Consider the following 26,563-nt stretch of genomic DNA (forward strand, 5'->3'; position numbering starts at 1 on the left):
TAGGGGTCATTTGTAGCACGTTAAAATTACAGCAACAGGATCAAATCTTAGGAAAGACCCCATCCAACCTGTGCTCACATTTCTAATCCATATTCAGCCCTGCAGTCCTGAAAATCTCACCCAGCTTCATGCAAAACAGCAGGAAGATGCTCACTGGGGGTGATGGGGATTGAAGCGTGCCCTGAAACACTCACACCCCTTGGTGTAAATCTGGGTGCTTCTCAGTGGCCTCGCAATAGTCTTCCTAGTTCAAAGATGGAGTAAGGAGAGCCCTTTTGGGGGGATCCCCTCACGGGTGCCTGTATCATGACAACCACCCATGCAATCTAGAAGGAGAACTGTCGTTGGCAAGCGGGCGCAGTAAGCGGGTTGCATTATGAATACAGAATAATATAACACAACCCAACATCACGACACAGGATCTGTCAGTCACATCAGCCTGTCAGTACTTGAAAAAGGACTTAACAATTCCAGGCTTCAGGTTGTGACTGCACCTTTTGTTCAGCTCTGAATTATTGCTCGCAACTATTATGAGGTCTAATTGAGTTGGGAGTTAGTCAGCAAATAAACACTCCTCCCTGGAGAGTCAACAAGTTAGTAATTCATAGGATGGTTCTATGCAAAATGTCCTGTGAGAAATGAGCCTGATAGCCTGCTTGGGGATTGATAGTAAATGAGAGGAACAAGGTGAAATATTCCTAGGAAGCTTGTAGAGGTTAGGAAACGTAGGTTGTGGTTGCCAGTGAACTCATTACCTATGACTAATTTAGTATCATCAAAGTAGTTGCCCTCACCAGGGGATGAGTCACCATGAGCGGAGACAGCTGTAAGCAGGCAGGATGGCATCCCCATCCTCCTTATATCCACTCCTCACCATCACCTCTTGGAGGAGAGGGAGGGCTCCCCAACCCAGTGGTACCCCACAGGTCCCCAGTGGGGGAGGTGGACCAGTGCTCCCCGTGCCACAGGGATGCTCTGCCTGCCCAGGGTGCTGGCATGCCCACCTCTCGAGGAGCCTGCACATCGATGAACTCCTCAAAGATCCGTTGAGCTTTGGAGGCCAGCTTGGCTGCCGAGCGGGTCTTCTTGAATTCCTCGCAGGCAAGCCAGAACTCCAGGTTTTCCTCACTGAACTCTGTCTTCAGGAAAGCACGGAAAGCGGCCAGCCCATCTGCAGGAGCGACGTGGGGAGTTACAATGGGCGGAGAAAGAGGGCAGGGAGCAGTCTCTTTAATAGACACCCTTTCATCCAACCCTGCATACCAAAGAGCATTTGATTTTTCCCCCAAGGTTTGTGATCCCAGGACATGTCTATAATTTACACCATTGCATCAGCTGGACTCTGGTGAACTGCTACGAAGCCAAACATCATTTGCTGTTGCTCTGAAAAAGTACTTTGCCAGCTAACATGGCAAAAGACGTTCTTTGAGGTTGGGGCACCTAACCTTTGAAAAGTTCCACTTGAAAACATCAACCTTTAAGACAATACGGTCTCTTTGCCACGGCATCTTGTGCGTGTTAATGCAACAGTTTGTAATGTCTTATCTGTCATTAAGAAAAAACTTTAATAAAACATACCGTCTCTGGACTTGTCTCCTATGTTTTCTGTCACTTTGCTTTATTGCCTTGTGACATATTTTTAGTTCTTATTTAAAAAGAGGAAGGATCTTGGAGACTCTAACTGTTACAGCTACAATGAAGGAGAGAGGGAAAGGACATAGCATAATTACTACTTGTCTAGTCAGTGGTAAAAGTGTTCTTATCACTTGTTAATGCTTAGCAATTGTGACATTTCAGTAATGTAATCTGAGTCAGCTGGGGCAGATTAGAAATATGGAAAGATTTATTAGGCGATCTGTGTCCTCTTAAAGCCCTGCCTGGGTGTATTTATGGACACAGCTATTGTTTTTTATTTCCTTTCCCTGACTGGCACCAGCAGAGTTGAAGTAGCTGAAGGTTTCACAGATGCCCTTTCTCCTTCCTTTAGCCTTGGGATAAATTTGGTTCCTTGTTGTTTTTTGTTTGTTTGTTTTTTTGTTTTGTTTTGGTTTGGTTTTTTTGTTTGTTTGTTTGTTTGTTTTTTGTTTGGTTGGTTGGTTGTTTTTTTTTTTCCAGTAATATGTTTCTAACTTCTCCTGGTCTTTTTCTACAGGATCTGAGTATTTGTAGTTCATGACGGGAAACCTCCTGAGTCAGCATGGGCTACTTCCAAGCAAGTGTCTAAAAATATCGATGGAATTGGGAATGCACTTGGCAAGGTCAGACTCCCCAGAAGGATGGGAGGAACAAGTGTGCCTAGCAGGGATGGACAAAGACCGATGAGGGTTTGTGGGTCCTGCAGTGCTGTGGGTTGGGGCTCCACCTGCCCTGCTTCTGCCATGGGAGATCTTGGCAGTGCTGCCTTCCCTCCTTCCCCCCTGGGCAGGGGGTGTGGGAGCTGGGGCAGAGCCCACGGGGTGATGGCTGATGCTTGGTGTGGGTCATTTTCACAGTGGCTGACCATGTCACAGGATCCATCACAAACTCCCCTACAGCTTTGTCCTTGTTTTCTTGCCTGTACCAAGTACGTGAGGAACAGCAGCAGTGTAACACTGCCCTTTTTCTCCCTTGTGTGTCCTAATCTTATTCCTGATTCTCTTGTTTCTAGTAATAACTTAGGACACAGAGATATTTTTCAGTTCTTGGTCCTGAGCCTCAAGCCCTACGAAATGGCCCTAGGTGTTGAACAGCAACTAACAATCCTATTTCTGGCTGCGCGTAAGTCAGTGGAGATGTCTGACTGCCCAGATCCTCAAAGGGAAAGGCAGAGACGATATTAGTCCAGACAGAACCGTACTACAGGCTAAACCCCTCCACTCTGTGTTTCTCAAAGCTCCTTCATTAATGGGGTCTGCACCGCTAACTGCTCCATCAGCAGCCTGCGTTGCAAAGAGCACAGCAATCGGCGACTGGAACGGGTATGCCCTGTCTCAGCTGCACTTGCTCCTCCCGTCAGCCCCAGGAGGGTGAGAAATAGCTGGATCATACCAGCTCATCCTGCCACGTCTTAATTAATGCACTTTTAGGAGAAGATCAGGGTTTCAGACTACTACTGTGGACGAAACCAAGGCTCCTGTCCATAAGCACTGCAGAGCAATTAACAGTGCAAATTGTGGGTGCAAGCCTGGGACAGTAATGTGACATTAGCCTTGGAGAAGTCTGCAGAGCAGAGAGTGCCAAAGACATGTCGAGGAGCAGGGTAATTGTCAGGCTTACACTGCCCATGGCTGCTTTGAGCCTCCCCGTGGGTAGATAAATACGGTGAATGAGAGACATGTTTCAGGCTGCTCCACTTCCTGAAACCCAGGAGGAGACAGAAAAATTTTTCAAAACCTGTGTCCCCCTTAATGCCTATAAAATTCACAGGGCCTGTGTGGGAGCAAGTGGAGGACTTGAGAATAGAGCAGGGAGTCTTTGAAAGAGGAAGAGCAGAGGACATAACAGCAGGCTGACAGGTTTCAGAAAGCAGAAAGTACAAAAGGGAGAAAGCAGCCGTTCCCTGAGATGTACGTCATTTTATATATAATCAGCTCCTCGGCCATTTGACATTAAATAGTCCAGCACCCAAGAACACTGTTATGACTATACAGTCTCTGCTGTGTTTCTCTGCAGAGGTCTTGCTCCCTTTTCTCTGTCCTGGTCTTTCCCCCTTCCCTTTCCTCTACAGTAGCCCCAGCACTGACAGAGGATCACTTGCAGAAATAGCAGCTTTGCATTGCAAATATAATATCTGCAAAATAGAATATCTGCTAAAAGAAGGGGATGTCATGATTGATGAGGTGAGAAAGGCATTTGCTTCAGCCTTGCCCTGGAGAGCAGCCGCAGCAGGTCCCTCCTGGGACCGGGAGGTTTCCACATGCTCTGCCTCCTGCTCTCAAGTCAATCAGCTCCTTTTTATCTTGAAGTTTAGACAGCGGATCGAAAAATAATAGTGTCTGGCTGTTCTCCACTTCTTCACATATTCCTGTCATGCCCTCATCACAGCCTTTGAGGAGCTGGAAATGATGAGGCTGGACCTGAGAACACCTTGCAGAGGAGGTCTTGGACACGGGAGAGGTCATCCTTGAATCGATACTGCCTGGATTTCCAGAGATTTCATCTGTAGCCTTTGACTGCCTGCCAGCATTTACAGCCGTGCCTGGCAGCCAGAATGTAGAGATGGGAGTTCAGATGACTGCGCAGTAGTAAATCACTGCCCACAAGTTTATCATGGAATAATGATAAATCCAATTGAAAGGGCAGGAGGGCAATTAGGTATGGGGACTGCCACCACCTGAGCTGGAATTTGACCTGGATGTTGACTTTAGTCTCCTCCTGCACATGACGGCTATCAGGGAAGCATCGTTTATGAACGATCAGCACTTCAAAGCTCATCCCACCCGACTGGACAGCTTTCATGCTGGGGCAATCAGCACTGGATTGCAGTGTGATATGAGCAGGAGGAGCATCACCTACTGAGTCAGCCTCCTGGAAGATAGTAGGAACACCAAGAAGTTCGACTCCAAAGGGATGCTTTACAGAAGCAGCACAGGATTTGAACTCTTCAGATGCAGCAGTACAAGATATCCATAAAATGTGCAGCCTAAAGGCAGGGCCATTCAAGAAGACAGAGCCATACTGGCATAGACCACAGCCCTTCAAGACAACTATTGGACACTTATTCAGGAATTTGACTCAAGAGCAGAGATCTTTGCTTGAAGCCAAAGGAATAAATCAGTATTGATAGAGCAGATAGGGTGAAGGCAAAGAAATGGAGCTCTTCTACTGAGTGTCAAGAGTCTGAAAGAGGAGATGACGACATTTGCTTTTTACTTTTGTAGTGTAGATGTAATCTTCAAAATGCCCTGCTCTCCATTCAGATATACCCAGGGAATTCACAAGCGGACTGTCAGGAAAGATTGCACAAGTATTTGTACATTACCCCGTCCCAAGATTTTGCAGAACACTGTACAGCTATAACCCCACAGGTCACCTACGAATTAGACAATGACAAGAAATTGTGTTTTATAGACGGGGACTGCCAGGCAGATCAATGTGAGGATTGAGACCCAGGTGCTCCTGCCATCCCATTAAAACGTTGTTCTTCAGGTCATGGAGAGTGGATCCTTTCCAGTAAAGAGGACTGTGGTGGAAAGGACTGAACTGGCTAGCAGAAAACACAACACAGGTCTTAACTAAGGCAAGCTTCGGCAACACAAGGAAGAGCTGAGATTAGTGGCTTAAATCATTCAGGCAGACAGCTTAATAACCAAGCATTAGCCACTGTCAGAGTAAGAAAGCGATCAACAATCATTTATTTAATGCATGCATTTCACGCCATCAGGGCAATCAGTATTTCACGTAGGGAATTAAAGGTAGAGTCCTTATGGCTGGTAGATGAATGGATTATCTCTACGGAGCATGTTGGGTCCAGGGCTAAAGAGACAAGGCCACAATGCTCTGTATAGCATATGTACATGTTCTCACTGTTGCTTAGCATTACTTCATTGAATGTTAGCTGTCTGTCAACAGCACAATGCTAATGCTAATGCTGTTCTGGCTTAGAAAGAACTAGGAGTAGGTTGGGATATTCCTGTGCTGTGTAGGAAGAGGAGCAATGTGTAGAAAACAGAAGGAGGAGGACAACAATAAAGTTTGGGCAGAAGAGCACAGAGATCACAAAAAATGGTGGAGCAGGGTGGGGGGCGGGAAATCACCCTTGAGATAAAAATTGAAATTCAGCACAGAGGTTTTCTACATTGGATGCTTCATTGAAAAGTGACTAAGGGTTGAGGACAGACTGTTCTGCTGGATTCTGGACAAACGACAAGCCATGTGTCCAGCCCCACAAGGGATGCAGAATGAGACATGCCATTGCTTGTATTTCCCTCCAGCAGCCTGTCAAGAGAAATCTCCATCTGGCTGACCAGCCCGTACCTCCTGGACATGGGTACTGAGCGGGGATTACTCTTCAGTTACTCACATGCATGCACGCACACTCTGTGGACCACACTGAGCTCCACTTCCATGACAGCCATTGCTAATCTGTGCTGGCACAAAACGGGAAAAGATGCCAAAATCTAGCATGTTGAAACCACTGCTTTTGCTCCCTGAGCACCTAAGGAAGAGTGCTACATATGATCTGTATCTTACTCACTCAGTTCCCTGCTGAAAGTAGGATCAAACTCCTCTCTCCTGTTGCTTTCCACGCTCAGAAGCCCTGACCCAAGGGAACACTGCTACGCTGTGCTTGTGTCTCTTGCAGTGAGTTCAGACAAGGCTCCTGCTGTAAAAAAGGGGATTGACTGGCTGACTCTATGGTTTCAAGTTGATTTGCTTCATCCACTAGCAAAAGCAAGAAGGATATCATTGCACTGACACACATCAATGAAAGGGAGCTGAGGTGCATCCTACCATTCAGGGCTGGTTACTTGAGAAGGACAAGGGTGAGGGATGCTGAAGTCCCAATGCCAGTGCAAAAGAAAGGTGGGGGTGTGACGGAGAGCACCTTTCTGCCTTTCCTACTCACAATCTCTTGCTAATGTCAATACAAATTATTCTTTAAATGACCGGGGAATTAATCCAAATCAGACCACTCTATACAGAGGTTCGTTGCCCAGCCTGGGAATCTCTGGAGACACACAGCTGCTTCAAAACCCAGGGGGTTTCAGTCCTCCACTCAAGATGCTGCCAGACAGCGGCATGTCAGGATCAAACATTACCTACAGAGGTCATTCGCTGAAACAATCAGGGGAGAGGGAAGGAGGCGGGGAGGGCCCCACAGGGTCAGCACACTTCAAGAGATATTTGACAAAAATGAGCATAATGACACTCTCCATAGAGTCTGTATAATGCATGATACCTGTTCAGGTCAATTCCATTTAGAAACCTTTTGGAGACTCGTGAAAATAGGAAGTGGAAGAGTACAAGTTGTTTGCCTTTCCCATAAAGAGTACTGCAGCCCTGCAGCCTCCCCCATGTACAAGGGCAGCCGGCTCACCCTGGCACTTCAGAGAGTCTTTTAGGGAGCACTGATCCACTTTCTTGCTCTTTGGAGCTCTTTTTTGCATCTGCCCAACACTGTGCAATATTATCAACACAGACTGCCCCCTTTTCAGCTGCTACATCCAGCTCCTGAGTCTTATCTGAGCACTCTGGTCTTTGTTTGCTTGTTTGTTTGTTTTTTTCCCAAAGAACAGGTTGGCCAGAAAGGACCCTAAACCACCATAACATCTAACTGCAGTAGAAAGCGCCACTCAACCCCCTGAAATCTGCATCACAATCTCCTTTCCAAAACAGATGAACTGTCCATCTAGTGAAGAAAGAGTTTATGACAGATGTGTCAAGCAGAAGCAGCCTACCTGCTGATGCTGTGAGCCCCTGGGGAAATCCTCCCCAAGCTCAGCTGGTGCTTAGCCCATGCCCCCAAGCATGAATTCAAATTTTCCCTGGCCAATATTGTTCACCTGGGCAGTCACAGAGAAATTAGGCTGAGACAGTTCTGTCCTTCTCTTGGCACTAAAAGTAGACTATTATCTGGCAACGTCACTACAGACAGATGCAGGCAGGACAGGCACTGCTTTTCTTGCTCAAATTTTGGTCAGATAAGGCACAAGACTCCCTCACCTGTCTAATATCATCACATCTCTAACAGCAAAAATGCAAGTTTCTCTTGTTCTGCTTTTGTAGCAGATCTTTTCCAATTCTTCTGTGTTTTGGATACAAGTATACATAAGCAAAACCACAATGATTTTACAATATAATTCCTTTTATGGGTATACACTCTTCTCTCCTTTAAACCAGTATAACTGAACACTTCTGCTTCAACAGTTTTTTGTATTTGCATCATTATAACTCTTGACTGCCAGGCTAGCAATTCCAGAAACTTCAGGTGCAGAGCAATTGTAATATATTCCTTTAGAAAGTAGTTTATTAAACAACACATTTTTTTTGTCACTCATCACCAGGCAGTGTCACCATGACTGCTGATAAAAAAAGATTAATTTAAATTTTAAAGATCACCTTCTGTTGCTATTAGGAACTGAATATTTTTCATTAGGTGCCAGAGTTATCAGAATTACTTTCCGTTCTAGAGACAGGAAAAATTCTGATAATTCATTTATCACTCTATAAGGCTAATTTATTAATAAAACCAGACACTCTCGTGGAGGCTGTTGGACGAAATAATTAAACTAAGGTTTGATTTAGCATTTGCAGCAGTCAACTGAAGAGGGAACAGTCTGTATAATGTCAGTATGTAGATGCATAAATTCACTGGCTTTTGTAACTACAGCACTTTTGCTGCAGTCTGTGTCTAATAAGGAAAATTTCAACTTTTACACTGGTGAAGGAGGAACAGGGGCTAGAGTACAGAACTGTAACTCTGATTTGACTATCCTGTCCTCCCCCATCCACACCCCTCAGGCACCGCTATAGTCTCTCTGGTGCATTTTTCCCTTCTTGTTTTGAATTTCCACAAAAGAAATGTTCCTTCTTAGCCATATTCAGCTATACCAATATATTTTCTTTTCTACTGGCTGCAAGAGCAATGATCTCAACAAGATACTGCTGCTAAAATTATATATTGCTTTTTCTGCCTTGGACAGCCAGCCTGTTTAAAGTTGTCACTTAATTCCCTGCCAAAACTGTTGTCATCTCAGTAGAAATCCAGCAAAATTACACTTTATTTTAAATAATAATATAATTCTACACTTATATTTTAAAATGTAAGTGTGGAAAAACTGGAATCTCTAAGAAAGCTAGACAGTTCCTTATTGCAATAAAGTAGTTCACCACCCACATTGACTTTTCCCCAGCCTTGACTCGCTCTTGTTTTATTCTCCAATAGAAACATATTAACAAACCTACACTGTGCACCTCACTGTCTTGTTTTTAATTTCACAGTGTGAAAGTGTTGGTGAAGCAGAACAATATTTTCTGAACAGAACTGATACGATTGATCTATTGAATGGAGTGAGGTGCGCTAATTATATGTTGTAAGGTTTCTGGATGTGAAATTTTCAGGTTTGCATTGGCAACTGTAAATGAGATCCTGCGAAGGGCTAGCACGCATGATTTCTCTGCTGCGGAGCGAGATGTTCAAGGTTACTGAACCACATATGCTGCTGTGCCATAGCACTCCGGCAAAGGCTGCGCTTTGACACGGTGCAGAAGAGCAGCTGGAGGGAGAGGGAAACAAGCAGGCGTTGCAGATCTCGAGGGGCTTTAGCAAGCTGAGAACCTGCCATTTGCTTGTGCGGGAAGACTGGACCCAGGGGCATGTGCCAAAGGATGGTACACACAGCTACAGCCTTGGAGTCCGGCCTCCAGCACATCCCCAGGAGCTGGAGAAGGCTAAACCTTGGGCTGATGATGACTGCACCAGGTGTGATCACCCGGTCAGGAGCAAAGCCAGGAAGAGAACCCACAGAAACTCACTCCCACGCCTTTTAACCAGAGAACAAGTCCTGTCTACGACTGTGACTGTTGCCTAGTGGGTAGGGAGCATCTACCTGAGGAACCATTCCTGTGCTATGCAAGGCATATTTTGTTTGTCCTAGCTACAACCTGTGTTAAGGGTACAAGGGGCACCAAAAAAAAAAAAAAAAAAAAAAGGTAGAATTTGATGTCTACTCACATTTATGGGATAAAAGGACATCAAAAGAGTCTGCCCATCTTGTTGCTTCTTCTGTTGACAGTCTTCTGTAAAGAAAGGAAGAGGCAAGTTACAGACAACCCATGGCTGCTGACCCCTCTGGGGCTGTTTGACAAGGACACCGAGAAAGGCTGGAATTCTTCTTGCCTAACTTTGGAGGTCTACAATGTAGAGGACTCCAGGTGAGCAAGTCACCCTGGGATCCCTTTAGAATCAGTGAGGAGATACCAAGCGACTTGACTGTCTTCATCTCACATCCCCAGGTAGGCGGGTAAAATATGCCAGATGAATCACACCTAAAAAGGGACCAATTTTTCCTCATTGACTCTAAGCAGAGGACCAGGGAACAAGTTCAGATGTAGACATCTACATTGTAAAACCCAGAAGTCAAGCAAAATGAAACCCAACCCTGCAGAAGTGTTCATTTCTCTTTCCTGCCTTTCGGGGGAAGGTTAGAGTCTTAGCTCAGACGTAAGCAGTGACTTGTGACCAGACGAATCCCATCCCACTCATCTCACATCAGGACTCTGGATTGTCTGAAGCATCTACCTTAAGCGTTGTGCAAACTAACACATGACTTTCTGGTAGTGCTTAATAGCAGGGCTTAGCCAAAGAGGACTGTGACCCAAAATTGCTGGTCACCTCTTACACCGAGCCAGCTGCTCAGACTTTTATTTGTGGTGACAGAGGGGCAAATTATGTCCTCAAATACATGCAGATGTGTCCAACATACAGCAGTGGGGACCATGCACATGTCCTGTCTCACGGGAGAACTCGTATCAATGATCCAGGTATTTTCTGAGGCTGTTCCTGCTGTATCAATGCTGTTTTGTTTTCCTCCTTCCTTGTGGCTAAAAGAACTAGTCAAAGCTTATACAAAGTACAATAAAAGGAAGAAAATACTAGAGGGGGGTGGTGGGCAGGGAGGGGAAGGACAGAAATGGGGTCGGGGTGGGGTGCTGCAGCTATACTCACTTCAAAGCCCGGTTGGGCTTGTCCGGAAGAATAGCTGTGAAATCATTATATGAGTCTGATTTGTGAGACAGGCAGCCCAGGCGAGTCCTCATCCCTCTGTTCCTGTGGTCGATGTGGGGGAGCAGGGGTGTGAGCAGGGGAAAACCAAAGAAGATGATGATTACAAGTCTAGCCAGAGTGGTGCAAAAAAAAAAAAAAAAAAAAAAAAAAAAAAAAACAACCTAACAAAACCAAAAAACCTCAGTGGCTCCGTGCCTCATCAGACCTGTGTCCTTGATTCCTTCATCTGTGGGAGGGACCCTGAAACATCTCCAGTAGGATGCTAAGCAGGCATTAAGGATGGACACAGCACCAGAGCAGCTGAAGGCTCACCCACACCCGTCATTCAGCTGCTCTGACTGGCAAAAAGGCTTTTAAAGGCTGTGCTTTGGGATGGTTTCTTGGAAAGACCCACTCTGGTCAGGTGTGGGAGAAGAGCAAAGGGCAGCAATACCAGAAATCAGTCACAATGATCCAGCAGCACCAGAAACAGCACGAATACCAGGGCTTGAGGGCAGGAGGGGGCTGGAGGAAGAAGAGAAGGAGTAAGGCACCTGCAAGGTGAGCCAGTGCTGCAGAGCCCTAAGACCCCAGCTGGGATCCCAAGCAGCTTCTTTAGCCTGGGTTACATAAGCAAGGCTAAAACTGCCTCTTTCTTGACAGGCTTACCCAGCCAGAAAACAGCCTTATTGCTTTTTTTCTCTAAATTTCAAACCAGCCCCAGAGCCTTCACTCCTCTGCCAGCTCCTCGCATCCTTGCCAGCCCCTTCCCGGGACAGCCAGCGCGTCCGCAGCATCCTTCGTTACGTAACCGCAGGACGGGGAGGAACACAGGGGGAGAGGGAAACGCAACACACACGTGCATTATACAGGACTGGCATCATCTCCTCTTGATAGTATATAGGTGCCGGTTAATGGTTTTACATGGTCTCTAGAAAGGCAGAGCCTGTGATTTGCCCTCTCCGGACCAAGGGCGTCTCTTCTACCAGATTCCCCAGGTGTTGAACGAGGTCCTTCTCTCCTCCGGACCACGGGAGGAGGATTTAGGGACCCAGTCTCCACTTCTCAGCTGCTGGACCCACTTCCAAGCTGAAGAAAGCCCTTCCGAGCCCTGCTGCCAAACAGATGCCAAATACTTTCTGTGACTGCAGAGGGATGTACAGTATTTTTCCCTTCCATATGTAATTCTTGCAGAACACTTCAGCACCAGCAACTGAGCCAATCTGTAGCACGCCTGTTTCCCCCTTCTCCTCCCGCCCTTTGGAGAGTTTCTATTATTGCACATTTTAATGTAATCTTAAAGCAAATTAAATGTTAATTAAATGCAATGAGTGTCTCCCTGGTGCAGCACAGGCAGCTTGCAGCATTTAACAAGCTCAAAAACCTGGAGATCTTCGGTCACAGGAATTGTTGCACAGCCTCAAACTATGGACCGGCAGCCAGTGGTCTTGGGATGCTGTGCTACGTAAACCTCACACACCAGCACAGAAATACTGCGTGCAAAGTGTCATGTTCCTGGCTGAGCATGCTGGACCTGCTGTGCTCAGACGGACACCGAGTCCGCTGTAGGATCTTTCCGGTACCTTTCCTCATACCTCCTACCCCCAGCCTTTATCTTCCCTCCACTAGTTGTTCTAACAAGCTCACAAATTTCTCAGCAAGAGGTGTGACACGCATTACCGCAATGCTGCTCAGATTTCTCTCTGATGCCTGAGATCAAGGGACTGCAGCAGGGAATCCGAGCGTATGGGGGGCAGAGATGCTGTGCCACGAGCAAGGAACTTGTCTCTCATGGAACACCAATCTCTGGCTGAGGACTTCCAAGACAGGACACGGGAGAAAGAAGGGGAAAGCAACCAGGTCCGCGGGAGGTGGGGAGGCAAGGGAAGGGTGGGAGGGAAGAGGGGACACTGCAGCGAGCTGAAAGGCTCCCTGGACGAGGTAGACAGCGACAGGATGGGCAGGGGTGAGGGATGCATCATGTCTTTTCAGTTACCTCCATGGGATCAGTAAGGCAGCCATTCAGGCATCCAGTTATAGTTAACCCTTTAATTGGCTGGCTTGGACAGCAGTCGGGGCTGTTTGCAGGAGGCAGGAGTGCGGGAAGGAGGGATTTACTGTTTCATGTCCTGGTACTTAAAAATATATCAAAGAATCCTCTGCCAAAAAAAAAAGGAGGGCCAGCTGTTCTCAACCCATTTGATCCTTGCCTCCTAGAGCGGAAGGTCAATTTTTCAATGGAAGATGTTCAGAGTTGAGGGATGATCACAGAGGAGAGACAGCATTTCCTTCTAAGACCAGGACCGCAGGTTAAGTCCAGCTTCAGGTCTATAGTGATTTGAGTTTGGCGTCACAGCTCACCACGGAGCGGCAGGAGTTGGCATTATCGCACTCATCTTTCAACACCTCTGAAGGTCTCTCCTCAACAGGCAGAGCTCCGGGCTGACCTCGCCTAGAAGACCAAACTACCTCTTGTCCCTGTCCCTCCAGGTCATGGCTGATGTTACTGGCCAGGCATCATGGAAAAGCTGGCACTGCAAATAAAATAACAGGAGGACTTCACGTGTCTGCAGTTGCTGGTCCTTTCACCATCACAGGCTCAAGCACTCACACAAAAAATAACTCAAAGAAAGCATCTCCTCTTCGGGGTGGTGGGAGCCTGTGGGGAGCCAACAAGGAGATGCACAGTCTGCAAAGGGGATGGAAGGAGGGGGGGGATGGCAGGGTCCCCGTGAGCCTTGGCACACGGGCAGCTGGTTGAACGAATCTCACACCAGAGAGTGAAGGTGAGGTCCACCAGCCAGGAGACTGATGGGACAGAGAGTAGGACTGTAAACTGAGCAAAGGGCAAAGGTTTCTTATTTGCCAGGACAGGGCCAAGCTCCAGGTAACCTCCATGTCCTCTTGCCCAGAGGGAACAACTGAGGAAGAGACAAAGGAACCGAGGACAGCAGAGACTGTGTGCAGAGGAGCCAGGACCCTACTCTGCTGGGGCCTGGGGAGATCCCGGAGCTTGGGCTGCCCAATGCAACATCCCTTTTAAAACCTGATTACATTAAAAATGCACAAAGCCTCTTCCCAACTAAATTAATGGAACTGGGATTGCGCTACATGCCAGTGAGTGCATTTCCTTAATCCTTACCCCTGACCGGCTGCTTCGATGCGCTTTAACTGAAATCAATCCTTGTAATTCCTTAAGCCCCTTTAAATTTCCTCATTAACAGCCTCACCCACATGTGGGGCCACAGCACATGATATCCCGGAGTCCAGCAGCCCCTACTCCTCCTCTTTCCCACTGCTGCTCCAAAGTGACAGCTGGAAGCGGAGCCGGGTGCCCTCTCCCTCGCAGCCTCCTCTGGCAGCCTGCTTTTTGGGGTACTGTTACGAAACAGCCTTCTGCTCGCCCCCGCTCCCACCCGCTCGCCAGCCCCCGCAGCAACAACCTGCACAGCTGAGCAGCACCGAACTTCCCTGTGATCCCAAAGTCTGTCTGGATTCACGGACACCGAGACCTATATTTCCTGTGAAGGCAATCCCACTGCTAGGCTGACATACCCACGGATATTTCCCTCTGATTTCGAATAAAGCCAGTCAATTATGACTTTAGAAATATGATTTGTGGTGCCTGGTAAAGGCATCCCGGTAGGGGTCCATGGTGAGGGGGTTTTTTTGCTTCCCGCTCCATCATTCATCCTACCTCCCCCTCCTATGAAAGGACCCTGGTCAAGGAGAATTGCCAGTCTCATCATGGATGTGTTTTGGGGGCTTCTCCTTGGAAGACAGAAAGGGAGGGGTGTGATTATAACATTCTGGTTATCAAACCACCCCAGGAGATCACCTGAGCAAAGATAAAGAAGCCATCCCAATAGGAAAAATTAGCAGCACAAAGGTTAAAAAAAAAAAAGTCAAACACGAAATCTCAGGGGCTTCAAGAGATTAAGACCATCCATTCACATGCAGAGAAAGCCAGAAAAAAAAATGAATACAGAGGCACTGCAGACAGACAGACACAGAATTAAAAAAAAATTTAAAAAAAAAATAAAAATAAAAAAAAAATAGATACTCACTGCCTTTGACCTGTCCTCTCTGCCGGTGGGTCTGTGCCGACAGCGTGGTCAGAGAGGCTCTGGGGAGAGAGCAGAGCGGTCTTCTTCAGAGACAGCCCCCTGCACGGGGTGAAAGTCACACTTTGACACCCCTCCCCTCCCCACCTCTCTCCGGGCAGCAGCAGCACAGCTCAGAGCAGTTCTCTCTCTCTCTCTCTCTCGCATCCAGCAAAAAAAAACCCCTCCGGCAGCCTCCACCCGGCAGGCTGGGGCTCGGCTGCGCAGCCGGCTCCCCCCGCTCACCGGCGGCACTGCCGGGGACCCCACCAGGGCAGCGCGGTTCGTTGCATCCCCCCCCCCCCTCCTCACCCACCTGGCAGCAAAACCCCAGCTTCTCCCCCGCTGGAGATGGGGGACCACTCCCCACGGGCGGTGGGTGCCAAAGGCTGGCAGGGAGCATGGGGGGGGGGGGGTGGGGGGGTGGAGGGGGTGGGATGCCTGCGAAAGCGCTCGCTGTTGTCACCCTCGGTATGTTGGAATAAAGGAACCGCCTGCATCGTTTTAATCGGCTCCTCTGAGGTTTGGGGAAGGTTGCTGCCCTCAGATCACGGATCATCAGGAGTTGCCACAGACAGAAGGGAAGGGAGAGTTTCATTAAAGAGCCCAGGTGTTCGCAGGGCCGAATAAAATCGTGAACAGGCAAAGGAGCACCTTATTGCAGGGCATAGGATGAAGGAAGAGGAAAAAAAAAAATCCACCTGGCAAGCCAGTGACGTGACTGACTCCTTGCATCCATCTCCCCTTCCCTCACCCGACGTCTGCAGCCCTGCTCGCTCCCTCCAACCTCTCTCAGGGTGCTCACCCCACCGTACAGGCCCCGATTCCCTTTTCCCTCCCTTACCCACACCTCCATCCTCCACAGGATGTATATGGGGTGTCCAGTGCACCCCAGTGACTCTAAGAACGTCCTAACCCACAGCCCCTCCGGCTCTGGGCTTAGCTCAGCCACCAGTAGCACCACCTGAGCGTCACACAGGCTGCACAGGCACCGAAGTGGGTCACTGACTCACTGAGAGCTCAAGCCGTGGGACTTCCATTGCTTTTTTGACAACGAGAAAGTAGACTGACTTAAAAAATAAAATAAAATTAAAAAAAAAAAAAAAAGTCCTCTGCAATTATACAAGACATTGTCTTTTTCCTGGAAACTTGTCTCTCCTCTGCTAAAACACTGATGGGCCTGACATCCTGGTGCTATGACCAGGAAACGTCTTGAGATAGCACACTTATCGCCCGGCAACATCCCTGGGGAAAGACAGAGTGCTGCAAAACTTACTACAAAAACACAGGGCTTAGTAGCACTGCAGCAACAGCCCCAGCTCTCCATCATCTTGGATCCACTCTTTCATAGCTCAGCTTGGCAAGGAAATATTTGCCTTGTTCTCATCCTTCCACTGCAAAGCCTAGGTCATCCTGATCAGATTAATCATGTCTCCAGTTACCAGAAGACAAGCACTGAAAAAATGCTGTGGCTGATACAATCTCCCCTCAGCCAAGGTCAAAGGTTGAGTTTCATCTTATGCCTCTAGTACAACAAGCTGGTTTGTTCAAGTTAAATAACAGTCAGCTTCAGCCCTTCCCCCCAGGCCAAATTTAATACAGCATCACCAAGGGTTTCATTTCTAACATGTCATTTTTCTTTTAAAGCATTTCCACACTTCCAGGTTCTCTCTGGGCAACTGCAGGATGTCACAAGTGACAGCGTTTTCATCATACTTCCAGGACATCCCTCAGATCTCATTTACACACACAGAGATTGTAAGGTGGGGGAGGTCAACAAAAATGTTCAGTCAACAAAGCTCTAGATGATTCCGGTCCATTATTCAGGTACCTGGACTTCGCTGCAGTCTCAAACAGATCAAAAACTCTGGTCCACTAACTCTGGATGGGATAGATCACAGGACCATGTGAGTGTTCCTGCTCCTCCTCCTGCTTTTACACCAGTTTTATATATTGCCATCTCATAGCCATCGCCAGTTTGGACAGAGACCCCAATTCCTATTTCTCCACTACATCAGTACACCCTTTTCGTGGCCCCAGCGAGGTCCTGGAGCAACCCACAAATGACTATGAACATCAACAGGTTTTTTTCTTTTAGTTTCCTGGGCCAGGTGTGAGTTAATAGAGAACAAAAATATGTGAACTGTGTTGACACAGGCACTATGGGAAATGTAATTAAATTGCAGATAAAGAGAATTATATTTTTTACAGGGCAATATTTTAGAAAGCTTCTGTGCACTAGAAGAGGTTTATAGCAAATTCCTTCTAAAATAGCCCTCCTGCTTCTGACTACTTTGTAGCTTCTATCTAAAAGCTTTTAATAAAATAACTCATTTTGATATTAGGCTTGAATCCCATCCAAAATTTTAAATCTCTCCAAGAAATACTTTAAAGCAATTTCCTCATGACCTGCTAACAGCAAAATACACAAGCAGTGAACACATGCAGCGTTGGGAGTGTTGACTGTCACTAGACAGGGTGGAAGGGAATTTAACAGCCTGCTCCTGGGACATTAATCTCTCTACCATCTCCAGGGACCTTTTCACACTCCCTGTCATTTTAACTTCCTCCCTGCCTATTCTCTGCGTTTAGTCCATTAATCATCATTCAAGTGGGTTTTACCCCAAAACTTCTTCCGGACCAAACACTTCTACCAGTTTCACTTAGCTCCGGTTTCTGCCACTTATCTGCTAGATGAAATCACATGGCCTGAAGACATCTGTTCCTTCCAGTACGGCTGCCCTCACATACCTGTCCGGACCGGGAAGGCAGCTCTGGCTGGTAGTCGTGTGGCTTTTGCCCTCCCCAAATGCAGTGATGCTCCTCCCGGGGCTGGCAGCTGACCACCCTTCTCAGTCTGGAGCTGGAAAACCAAAGGATGCCTGCGCCGACTAGCTCATTTGCTTGGCTGACATCTCCAGGGGGTTTACCTTAAAGAAACTCCTCCACCTTGACATTTAAGCAGGCTTCTCCCTGTTTTCTCACTCTCGCTCTGTTTCCTCAGGGGTCTGCTGCCACCGCTCTGGGATTCCATTATTCTATGCTTAACGAGCCGTCATGCTGAGCCTGCCACTGTCGCTTCCACTTCTCATTTCTGACTTTGTGGCCTTGTCATACTTACAGTGATCCATGCCACAAGCGATTTGAACTTCTTTGGGGTTGTGTTGGCTCTTCCTTTGCGACTTTTCCTGGGTCTGTGCCAGCATCTCTCTTTTCTAGTACCGTACTGCAAGGAGGTTGTTTGAGCGTAGACTTCATGACTTGCTAGTCCAAAAGTTTTTTATCTAGTGCCAAGAAAGTGCTTCTTCAGTCTGCTGTAATGTTTGGTAGCTATATCCCCATAGGTGAAGTCATTCTTTGTTATGTTTTCTTGAGATCCTGTTGCCTCTGGGATCTCTCCAGAAGATGCTCAGTGATGTAGGCTCTGTGTCTGCAAAAGGCCAATTACACGAGGCTGGCTGTCTTCCACCGTAGTCACTGCTTTGGGAATTCAGGTGACCTGCACGATGCAAAGCCTGCCTTTGGCTCAACAACAAGCCTGCAGGCGTGGGTCCATTGCTGCTGTGACCCAAGGGGGCTTTGGATTTTTGCTGGAGGACTGATAGGAACAGCCACCCTTGACCTGGAGTGACAATCCTAGCAAATCTCTCATGACACAAAGTGTCATTTGATCTCCTCTGACACACGGTCGTTCAAAATTTGTCCAGAGTCCGGACTGATACCTATATGGGCCCAATCCCAAGGTAATTCAAATAAGTAATGAATTTCTCTCCAGAGCTTGCTGTTCTCCACCACTGTTTGCAATTAAAGCTGGAAGAAAATGGTTGGTAAACGGACATCTGATGTGCAGTGTTCTGCTCCCTGTGCCAGGCTGCCTGGGTGCTTGTTTTAGGGTCCAGGGGAAAACACACTTGGGCCAGCACGAGGTGACTGTCTTGGCAGGGAGGAATTACGGCTGACAGCTAGCTTCCTAAACTGTGAGACAAATCACAGGCTTGTCTTACTTGTGAAGAGAGCCATGAGAACAGCTGCCCCTTCTAAAAAGGAGCTCCAGTAATGTCAGGAAACATCCACAGGTGTAGCTCAGAATGTTTTTAAGGGGTTGGTTTTTCTATTCACCTTAAACCTCAAATAATTTTCCACCTTAGGCCAGGCAAGCAGGAAATCCTGCGAGGTGAAACAAGGAGAGCTTGAGTTTCAGGAGTAGGTGAGGAAACCAAGCAGCTGATGTACAGGATGGGGGGTTGATAAAAGAAGCCACCTCACATGTGCTAACGAGAGAAGGCAGGAGATAGGAGACACCCAGAGTTGAGTTCCCTTTGAAAATAAAGGACTGCGTTTAAAAATAAAAACGAGTTACATAAAGCGTGATCCACAGTTCTGTCTCAGGCTTAGCTCAAGAGCATGGCAGCTATTTAAATTCTCCCCTGTGTCAATGACAAAAGTGTCTCCCGGACACGTTTGCGGCGCTGGAGCATTGTGATTGCTGCAGCAGAACAGATGCCTCAGCTGCGAGATGGCTCCTGGCCCCAGCCCGCGCGCTCCCAGCTCCCTCCCCAGTTCCTCCGGGCAGGTGGGATGCAAAACCAACAGCTAAGCAGGGCGAGAGGCTCCGGAATGAGAGGGGCAGCACACGAGACAGGAATCAAAGGGTAGAATTTCCCTTTTAAAGCACTTTACTACAAATTCGTAATTGTTCTCTGAGGAAACGTGCTGCCATGCCCGGGAGCAGTTACACGTAGAGAAGCACGTCGGTGCCTCTGTGTGTGCGTTGGAGAGGATGCTGTTAGCGTGGAGCAGGGAGGCAGAAAGGATTGGAGTTGACACAGAGCTGCTCTGTGCAGCCTTGGAGTCCTCCCAGCTTTCAGCATCGCTGCTGCTGTCAATATGGCAGTGTCTGTAATGCAGTTGGTGTGCGCGGCTGGGAAGCCGAGACAGATCCACCTCGACAGGCAGAGCTCCGCAAAGATCCCCTGCCGCAGATGCTCTGTCCCTTGCACGTTCTGATTGAGATCGGATGGTCTATGTGGGCCGGGGAGTAAGGCTCGCTGACAGATGGAGTTAATTTTCTGCTGAGAGATCATTCAAGTTGCTTGCAAGCAGCCTGCATTCTGCGAGCTGAACGCTGCAAACAGTTATTGAATGTTAGAAATCAGCCCCAAGACCTCGGTGCTGCAGTCACAAATCCATTTATGACGGACAGGGTTTATGCTTCTTTGCTCTTATCGCTGCTCTTTCAAAGACTCGGGCTCACAGGGCATCCAGGTCCTACAGCAAGGATTTACTGGGGCTATTAGCTGCTATACAGATACACGACATGGCACTGGGAGGTCATTCCCACTGCAGCAAAACACCTGAGCACGTGCTTAACTTTAGACACGTGAGCAGCTGAATGGATATTTGTACGATGAAATACAGAGTTAACCACATGGGTGAGCTGGGATTTCTCTTTCATCCCTGGAGGCTGCTGCTCTAGCCTTAATTAAAACATAAATGCAGTGAGTTAGATGGGCTCATCCTCTTGCTCCAGCAGACGGCAGTTCTTTCATAACAATGTCTACTGCATCCAGCACCAATCTCTCCTCGGGAGACTAGCCTGCAATCATCATCTGTGTCCTGACAGTCTGGGTAGAGATGCACACCGAAATCTGCCAACGCCTGCACCAGTCAAGCCCTACGGACTGAGGCAACAGCTCCAGAACCGCATGGAAGGACTGCGGGGCAAGAGGCCAGGCTTGTCCTGCCAGCACAGACAGGGCTGCTTCGGAGGAGCCTGGGGCTGCAGGAACAAGCGAGTCTCAGAGAAGGGCAGCACAACAGGACAGTGAAAGCCCGGCCCTTTATGCAATGTGTCTGCTCCCCAGATGGAGGAATGCAACTGCATTCCTCCAGGTCTGGGTGCAGAGATAATCAGCCACTGAGAGAAGATGCTAGCACAACGGGTCCCTGGTATTTCTGAGCTGTGCCCCCACCCATCAAACAGCAAAGAGATGGCCCTTGCCGCTGCAGGGATCCCCATGAGTTACAGCGGCCCCGCAGTTGGGGCTGCAGGAAAACGAGCCCCCTCAGGTTAGCCCCCCGTTCTTCCCCCGAAGGGTGAGCACGCTCCTGCCATCTGGAAGTTTTTGCTACAGTCTCTGCTTAATGCGGTTCCCTCGCCTCCAACATGTTCTCCTTTTGCTCCGATTAGTCTTATTTTTAACTAGCGCAGCCCCAGTGTTCAGCCTGGGTGTTAGTCACGATGTCACAGATACCCAAATATTCAAAGAAAATACAATCCACCATTTTAAAATAACAACAATAGCAAAGAGGGGTAGGGGGAAAGGAAATGGAAAGATGGTGAAGATCTCTGAGCTGCAGGCACCAGCCCAGACCAGTGTTTTCTCCCAGCATCAAAGGCCCACCGCTAATCCTATTGAAACGGAGCTCACCCCAGAACCAGTCCTGCTCCTGCATCAGCCCAGCCAGGGCTGGGCTGGGCTTAACGTAAGAAATACGCTGCTTTCTTTCCCCGCCTGCTAATTAGAAGCGGTGTCTGTGTCCTTTTGACCATTCCTAAGACGCCACGGGAAGGTTAATGCACCAGGAGAAGCGCTGCCATGACATTAACAGGAGTGACATCTGAGCGGTACCCTTCCCCTCCCGCTTTGCCTGCGGAGCCGTCCTTCCCCCCAGAGAACCGGGGCAAGAGCAAGTGAAAATCCCTCCCCCGGGGACTCAGAACCAAGCAAAGGACCACAGGGCCTTTTGTCACCCACCAAGGCCCTCCTAGCTCTTACCTGTCTTGCAGCTGGCAGCAGGGTGGTGGCTACGTGGCTTTTGGTGCTTGATGGACATGGCTGGTTGGGACCCTGAGGAACAGTGTCCGCAGGCTCCCTGTGCATCGGGGCGGGTGAAGGACCCAGCCCGGCCACAGTTATCTCTGGAGGAGCAGCAGCACTGTGCCACTTTTCCTGGCTCCCTAGCCCTGCATCTCGTGAAATGAAAAAGAGCTGGTGGAAGGAGGGGGGTTACGAAAGAGAGGGAAGGGGGAGAAGGGAGAGCGAGAGCGCGCGCTCTCGCAGATGCACACACGCAGAGCAGACAGAGGCTTGTGTAGGATGGCACTGCCTGACTTGCTCTCATTATTGCCGCAGGCTGGCTGCTGCCCGGGGAGAACTCGCCAGCATCTGCTGCTGGCCAGGGTCACGGTGGGGAAAAGGGGCAGGGAAGAGATTAGGAACCCGTGGATCATTGGAGCAAGGAAAACTACTGCCTGGGCACCAGGGGCTCTGCTGTCTTTGTTTGCTTTTACCTGGGAGGGGAAGGGCCGTACTAGAGGGCAGGAAGGGATTGTGGGGATAGAGTTCAGCTTTTCCTTGATGACTCCTTTCTTCCTCTGAACATAAAAAAAGAAATCCCCAACCCCAGTCCTCCTCAGCTGTGCCGAGGGATGGCGTAGAGCTAGCCTGACCCAGAGCTTTTAAGGATGGCACTGCATCAAGATGGACAGAAAGTGGGTTGCATGTACCCAGAGCACCAGCATCACGTAAAGCTCAGCCTCCTCCTCTCATTCCCGTTATCCAGGATGTGCCGATACAGGTCCAAAGGTCTGGCAGGGGTGTTGAAGAGTGTGGAAAGACACTCCAGCCATAACACCTCCCCTTTGCATGTTGCACAGAAAGCTGTGTGCAGAGCTGCCTGCAGTCCCTGACACTCTGCTGATCTGCTGCAATGACAGACCCAAAACGTCAGGGATTCAGAGATCTAGCTGTAATCCTCCCCGAAGGGGCACCAATTCCTCACTCCACAGATTTTTACAGTGTGTTTTTCTAAAGCATCACATGCTTAGAAGCGTGTGCCCCTTTGGAAGGAAGCGAGAGCTTTGTGCCTGGTGCCTTTTTCAGCTCTTTCAAAGGTCCCACACCTCTTCCCCTCTTCTGCCCTAGTGGCTTGACTACCCGGCGGGGCTGGGTCTCGCCTGGGGTGCTCAGCTTGGTCAGAAGGATAAAAAGGAAAGCAAAATCAGATGCTTAAGGTATTATACCCTCCCCTGAAACCCCCCAGTCACCCATTTATCGCAGCTCCCTACTCTAAGGTTTCCCACTAGTGATTACAGAGACACGTGGATATCTAGCCACAGGGCTGCCTTTAGTAAAAATCAGTGGGTGCGATGCACTGAATTACAAGAGCAGAAAGCCTCCAAGCCAATACCCTCCGCAGCAGTTAACCCGGGAGCACACCATGTTGCCAGGTCCGTCTCTATCTCTAAGCGACCACGTTCAGTAACACACACCTTCAAGACTCACCTGAGATCACACACACATGTCAACAGAAGAGCAGGATAGGACCCCGTCCTGCTGAGCTGGAATCTGGCATCCCAGCCGCCTGCCTGCACAGCTGGCCTCGGGACGCTGGTGCCCAGCTCCAGGAAACATCATCTCCCTCATGGGTCACTGCCAGGAGCTGTCAGAACATATTTCAAGTCACAACATGCCATCAGCCCTGGCACAGAAAAGGTCTCGCTGTGGATCCATAGCTATGGACGGCTTCTCTGACTGTAGCATCAGATACTTTGGCCCAGCGAACGATCATTTCGGGACCTACATCTTTATTCCCACCACAAGAGGAGTAAGTAGCTGAGTTTTGGTGCTACGTCAAGATCCCGACAACCTCCTCACCACGGAGAGACCTCAGTGGCATGGGGGAGCTGGCTCCCCTTAGGCTGCTGAAGTAGAGAGCAATATCAGTGCAAGGTGAGGGGCGGACATCTGTTTTCCAGCCCTGTGCATCTGTATTACTTATATCTCAAAAAAAGCTGCCCGCAGTCTCAGTGGATGAACGTTAGCTTTCTTATACCCCAGGTCTGGGAGATTTCCAAATGACATCCATTCTCTATGGGGCTATTTTTAACGCAGATATACTGCAGTGCAATCCCCCCAGTACATTCACAGGGGCGGGCGTGAACCATCTTTGGGGAAAATAATGTCCACATCTGTGTCTCCTGGGGAGTGAGGAGCCATCTGCTCTGCCCCAAAGCATGCAGCCAACCTTCCAGTCTCCAGGACACTGTGCAGCCTGCCAGGGAGGCAGATCCTCCGGCATCCTCACACCCGGGGTCTGGCTTTCCCCGGGGGGAAAAGGACAAGGCACCTCGGATGATTTGCAACGCGATGTCCAGGACTTCACGGGGTCCTGCCACTCGCAAGGGAACACCATCAGCGCCACTGTCTGTCACCCCTGTGAAGGCTTTATACGGGCAGGGATGGCTTCTCCAGGAGCCAGGATTTCCAGCTGCGTGTGAAAAATCAGAGGGTTTGTTTTGTACATGTGCGAAAGCCTAAACTTAGCAAGCAAAATGTTAATTTGTGAGAGGAAAATAGGCCATATTTATGTAACTGTGAAAAGCTGCAGTGAAGGCTACGGATCCAATGGGAGAGGAGTGTATGTTCAGGGCTAACGACAAACGCTGCCATTCACCCAGCTTTGTCAGGAGCTTCAGTAGCTGCATATTCATTGCCCAACACCCCGGAGAACCAGCTCTGAGGTTTTCCAGGCTAAGAATAGAGGTCTCATTGTGTCTGCTGCTCCGTGGCCTGGGTTTTGTCTGGGATTAGAGGCACCGGGGTGTGGAAGCTCGGCTGAACGAGTGCTGCAAATGGCAGCATCTACGTACGCCTGTGAGCAGTGCAGGGCTCTCGGCTCAGCAGGGGTGGAGAGCGATGAATAAAGGGCGAATTCATTCACAGCCACACAGGATGGCATTAGTGCTGGCCCTTTGCTCACAGAGACATCCCCTGTGGTGGATGGTACGCTCACAAAACACAACTCCCTTGTGCATAAACAAAACCCAAGCATCTTTCAAAGCAGGCAGCCGGGACAGCACCATTACTGAAATTAGCAGCTACTCCTGGTTGTAAAGTCTGATGGTTTCGATCCACCTCGGGAATCCTGGTCCCTGCAGGGACAGACAGCCTCCCCAGCAGTCTGCCTGCCCATGACATTTCCCTCCCCTTCCTTCACACACACATATTGTGTCCTATTTCAAACAGGTCGTGAATCCAGCAATACCCAGCCTTGGAAATATAAACCCCAGAGCTAGTCGTTCAGGTGTTTTTCAGACACCCCACACCCTAAGATATCTTTTAGCTCCAGAAACCATCACATATCAGCGCTGGCAGGAAACAGCATGATACTGCTACTTGTCTGGCTTTGAATTTGTGACCCTGGGACTCTGGGAAAGCCCTTTATTGGCTAAACTGGGCTTGCAAATGGCAGAAAAGGCAAATTCACTCCCATGGGGGAAACCAAGAGAAAAAGCACTGAACTGTGGATGGTTCTGTGGCCTCTGGGTCCCCTAGTCCCTGATCCTGTGTCCATGTCCCTGGACACCTATCCAAAAGCAGCAGGGGATGAGACTTCCAGAAAGGACGGTGGCTTTGGGTTTCGAATGTCTGCAAGCAGAGTCCAAGCCAGGGGCAGGACTGAACGAAGGCGTCGACCACAGACAGCTCTACTGCAGCTTCTGTGAGAGTGAAGTCAGGCCTGGGAGGTAAGGGCGACCACCCCATCACAGGGGAGCAACAGGCCGGGGGTCTACAACGGATCTCAAGTGCTGTTTTCAAACAAATTCTGGAGACAGAAATGAGTTTTTGAAACATACAGGGGGAAACTCTGCAAAAGAGATTGATCTCCTGAGGGAAAGCATAGTCTCCGGAGATGATCTTTCTTGCTAAAAAATCATGTAATGGGGAAGTCTTTTGGGAAAGGACTCTTCGGGTAACCTGCCTCTCTCTCTCTCCCCCTAAAGTAAATGGCCCTGGGAGCAACACTCTTGGCAAAGCATTTCTGGAGGAAAAAGTCTTTGAAAAACCTGCTATTAATTCTGCGTTTACCCTTTCTGCAGCAGCAACACACAGAGCTCAGAGGTGAGCCATCATCTTCCAATGCTCCTTCCTAATCACAGCTGAGAAGGATATAACAACGTTCCTGCTGCTCTCTCATTTCCTTCGGCTGTAGCTCTCCGCTCACTCAAACTAACCCGCTGTGAGCAGCAACTCTGCAGAATGTGTTTTGGAGTTGTATTCTGGCTTTGTGGTGCACAACAACAGGGGACTTCCCATCTGTTGCTGTTTGTTTTGCCTTTGCATTGCTAAACTAACATCTGGGAACACTGCTGAGCCTCTATTTAAAGAGTGGTGCCCTTGGAGAAGAGACGTGTGTGTCTCTACGCTCTGTGGAAGATGGTGTGACCCCAGTGTCATTTGGCAAAGAACAAGAGGCCCAAGAACCAAGTCATCCCCCTCCAGTGTCCAGGCTGTTGCATTTGGAAGACCTTATGACACTGGCCCAGATATTTAAACGCAGTCCAGACATTGTGACCCTGAGAACTGGCTTCCATGCCTGGAAAACCACATGCCAGCTCTGATGAAGTACTTGCAGGTTAATTCCCGTTTCGGATTTCTATCGCTGAAGCCCAAGAGAACCCAGATCTGTGCTGGGAGGTAGCAGAAGGTCTCTTCTAAGTAGCCATGAGTTGGGAAGGTCTGTCCCCTGGGGAGGCAGGCAATGCAGCCCCCAGAAGTGGGGAGAGATGGGGCTGGCTCTGGTGCTTGAGGTTAGCTCTTACCCTCCTCCCTCCCTGCCAGACTACGCCATCACTTGCCTGACATCGACAGTGCTACCTGCTTAGCCTTCACCGACACTGCCTCCAGGACTGGGGATGGTGTAATCCTCTCTCTGTAACCTTCCACCACTTCTCCAAGGGGTTCAGCAGTGTTCAATGCTTAATTTC

The 26,563-nt window shown here is 48.9% G+C and overlaps 1 protein-coding gene across 14 annotated transcripts in view; it reads right to left on the reverse strand.

The window, feature by feature from the left end:
* The window catches only part of RGS8 (regulator of G protein signaling 8), a 40,417-nt gene that overhangs the window by 7,153 nt on the left and 6,701 nt on the right, over positions 1-26,563 (reverse strand). The window contains exons 1-6 of one of the 14 annotated variants that reach the window (XM_042807306.1): positions 23,079-23,217; positions 14,755-14,813; positions 12,684-13,221; positions 10,649-10,750; positions 9,656-9,720; positions 1,005-1,171 (exon numbers count right to left, since the gene is read on the reverse strand). In XM_042807306.1, the coding sequence (XP_042663240.1) occupies positions 1,005-1,171; positions 9,656-9,720; positions 10,649-10,750; positions 12,684-12,709 (360 nt within the window). In that variant the 5' untranslated portion in view covers positions 12,710-13,221; positions 14,755-14,813; positions 23,079-23,217. Of the gene's footprint in view, positions 1-1,004; positions 1,172-9,655; positions 9,721-10,648; positions 10,751-12,683; positions 13,222-14,754; positions 14,870-14,898; positions 15,083-15,106; positions 15,274-21,569; positions 21,788-23,078; positions 23,218-26,563 lie in introns of those variants that run through there. The other 13 variants (XM_042807296.1, XM_042807314.1, XM_032998634.2 and 10 more) reach the window with 13 other exon arrangements.

Source organism: Tyto alba, unplaced genomic scaffold (assembly GCF_018691265.1).
Source record: "Tyto alba isolate M040663 unplaced genomic scaffold, T.alba_DEE_v4.0 Super-Scaffold_1000006, whole genome shotgun sequence".
Lineage (NCBI taxonomy): Eukaryota > Metazoa > Chordata > Aves > Strigiformes > Tytonidae > Tyto > Tyto alba.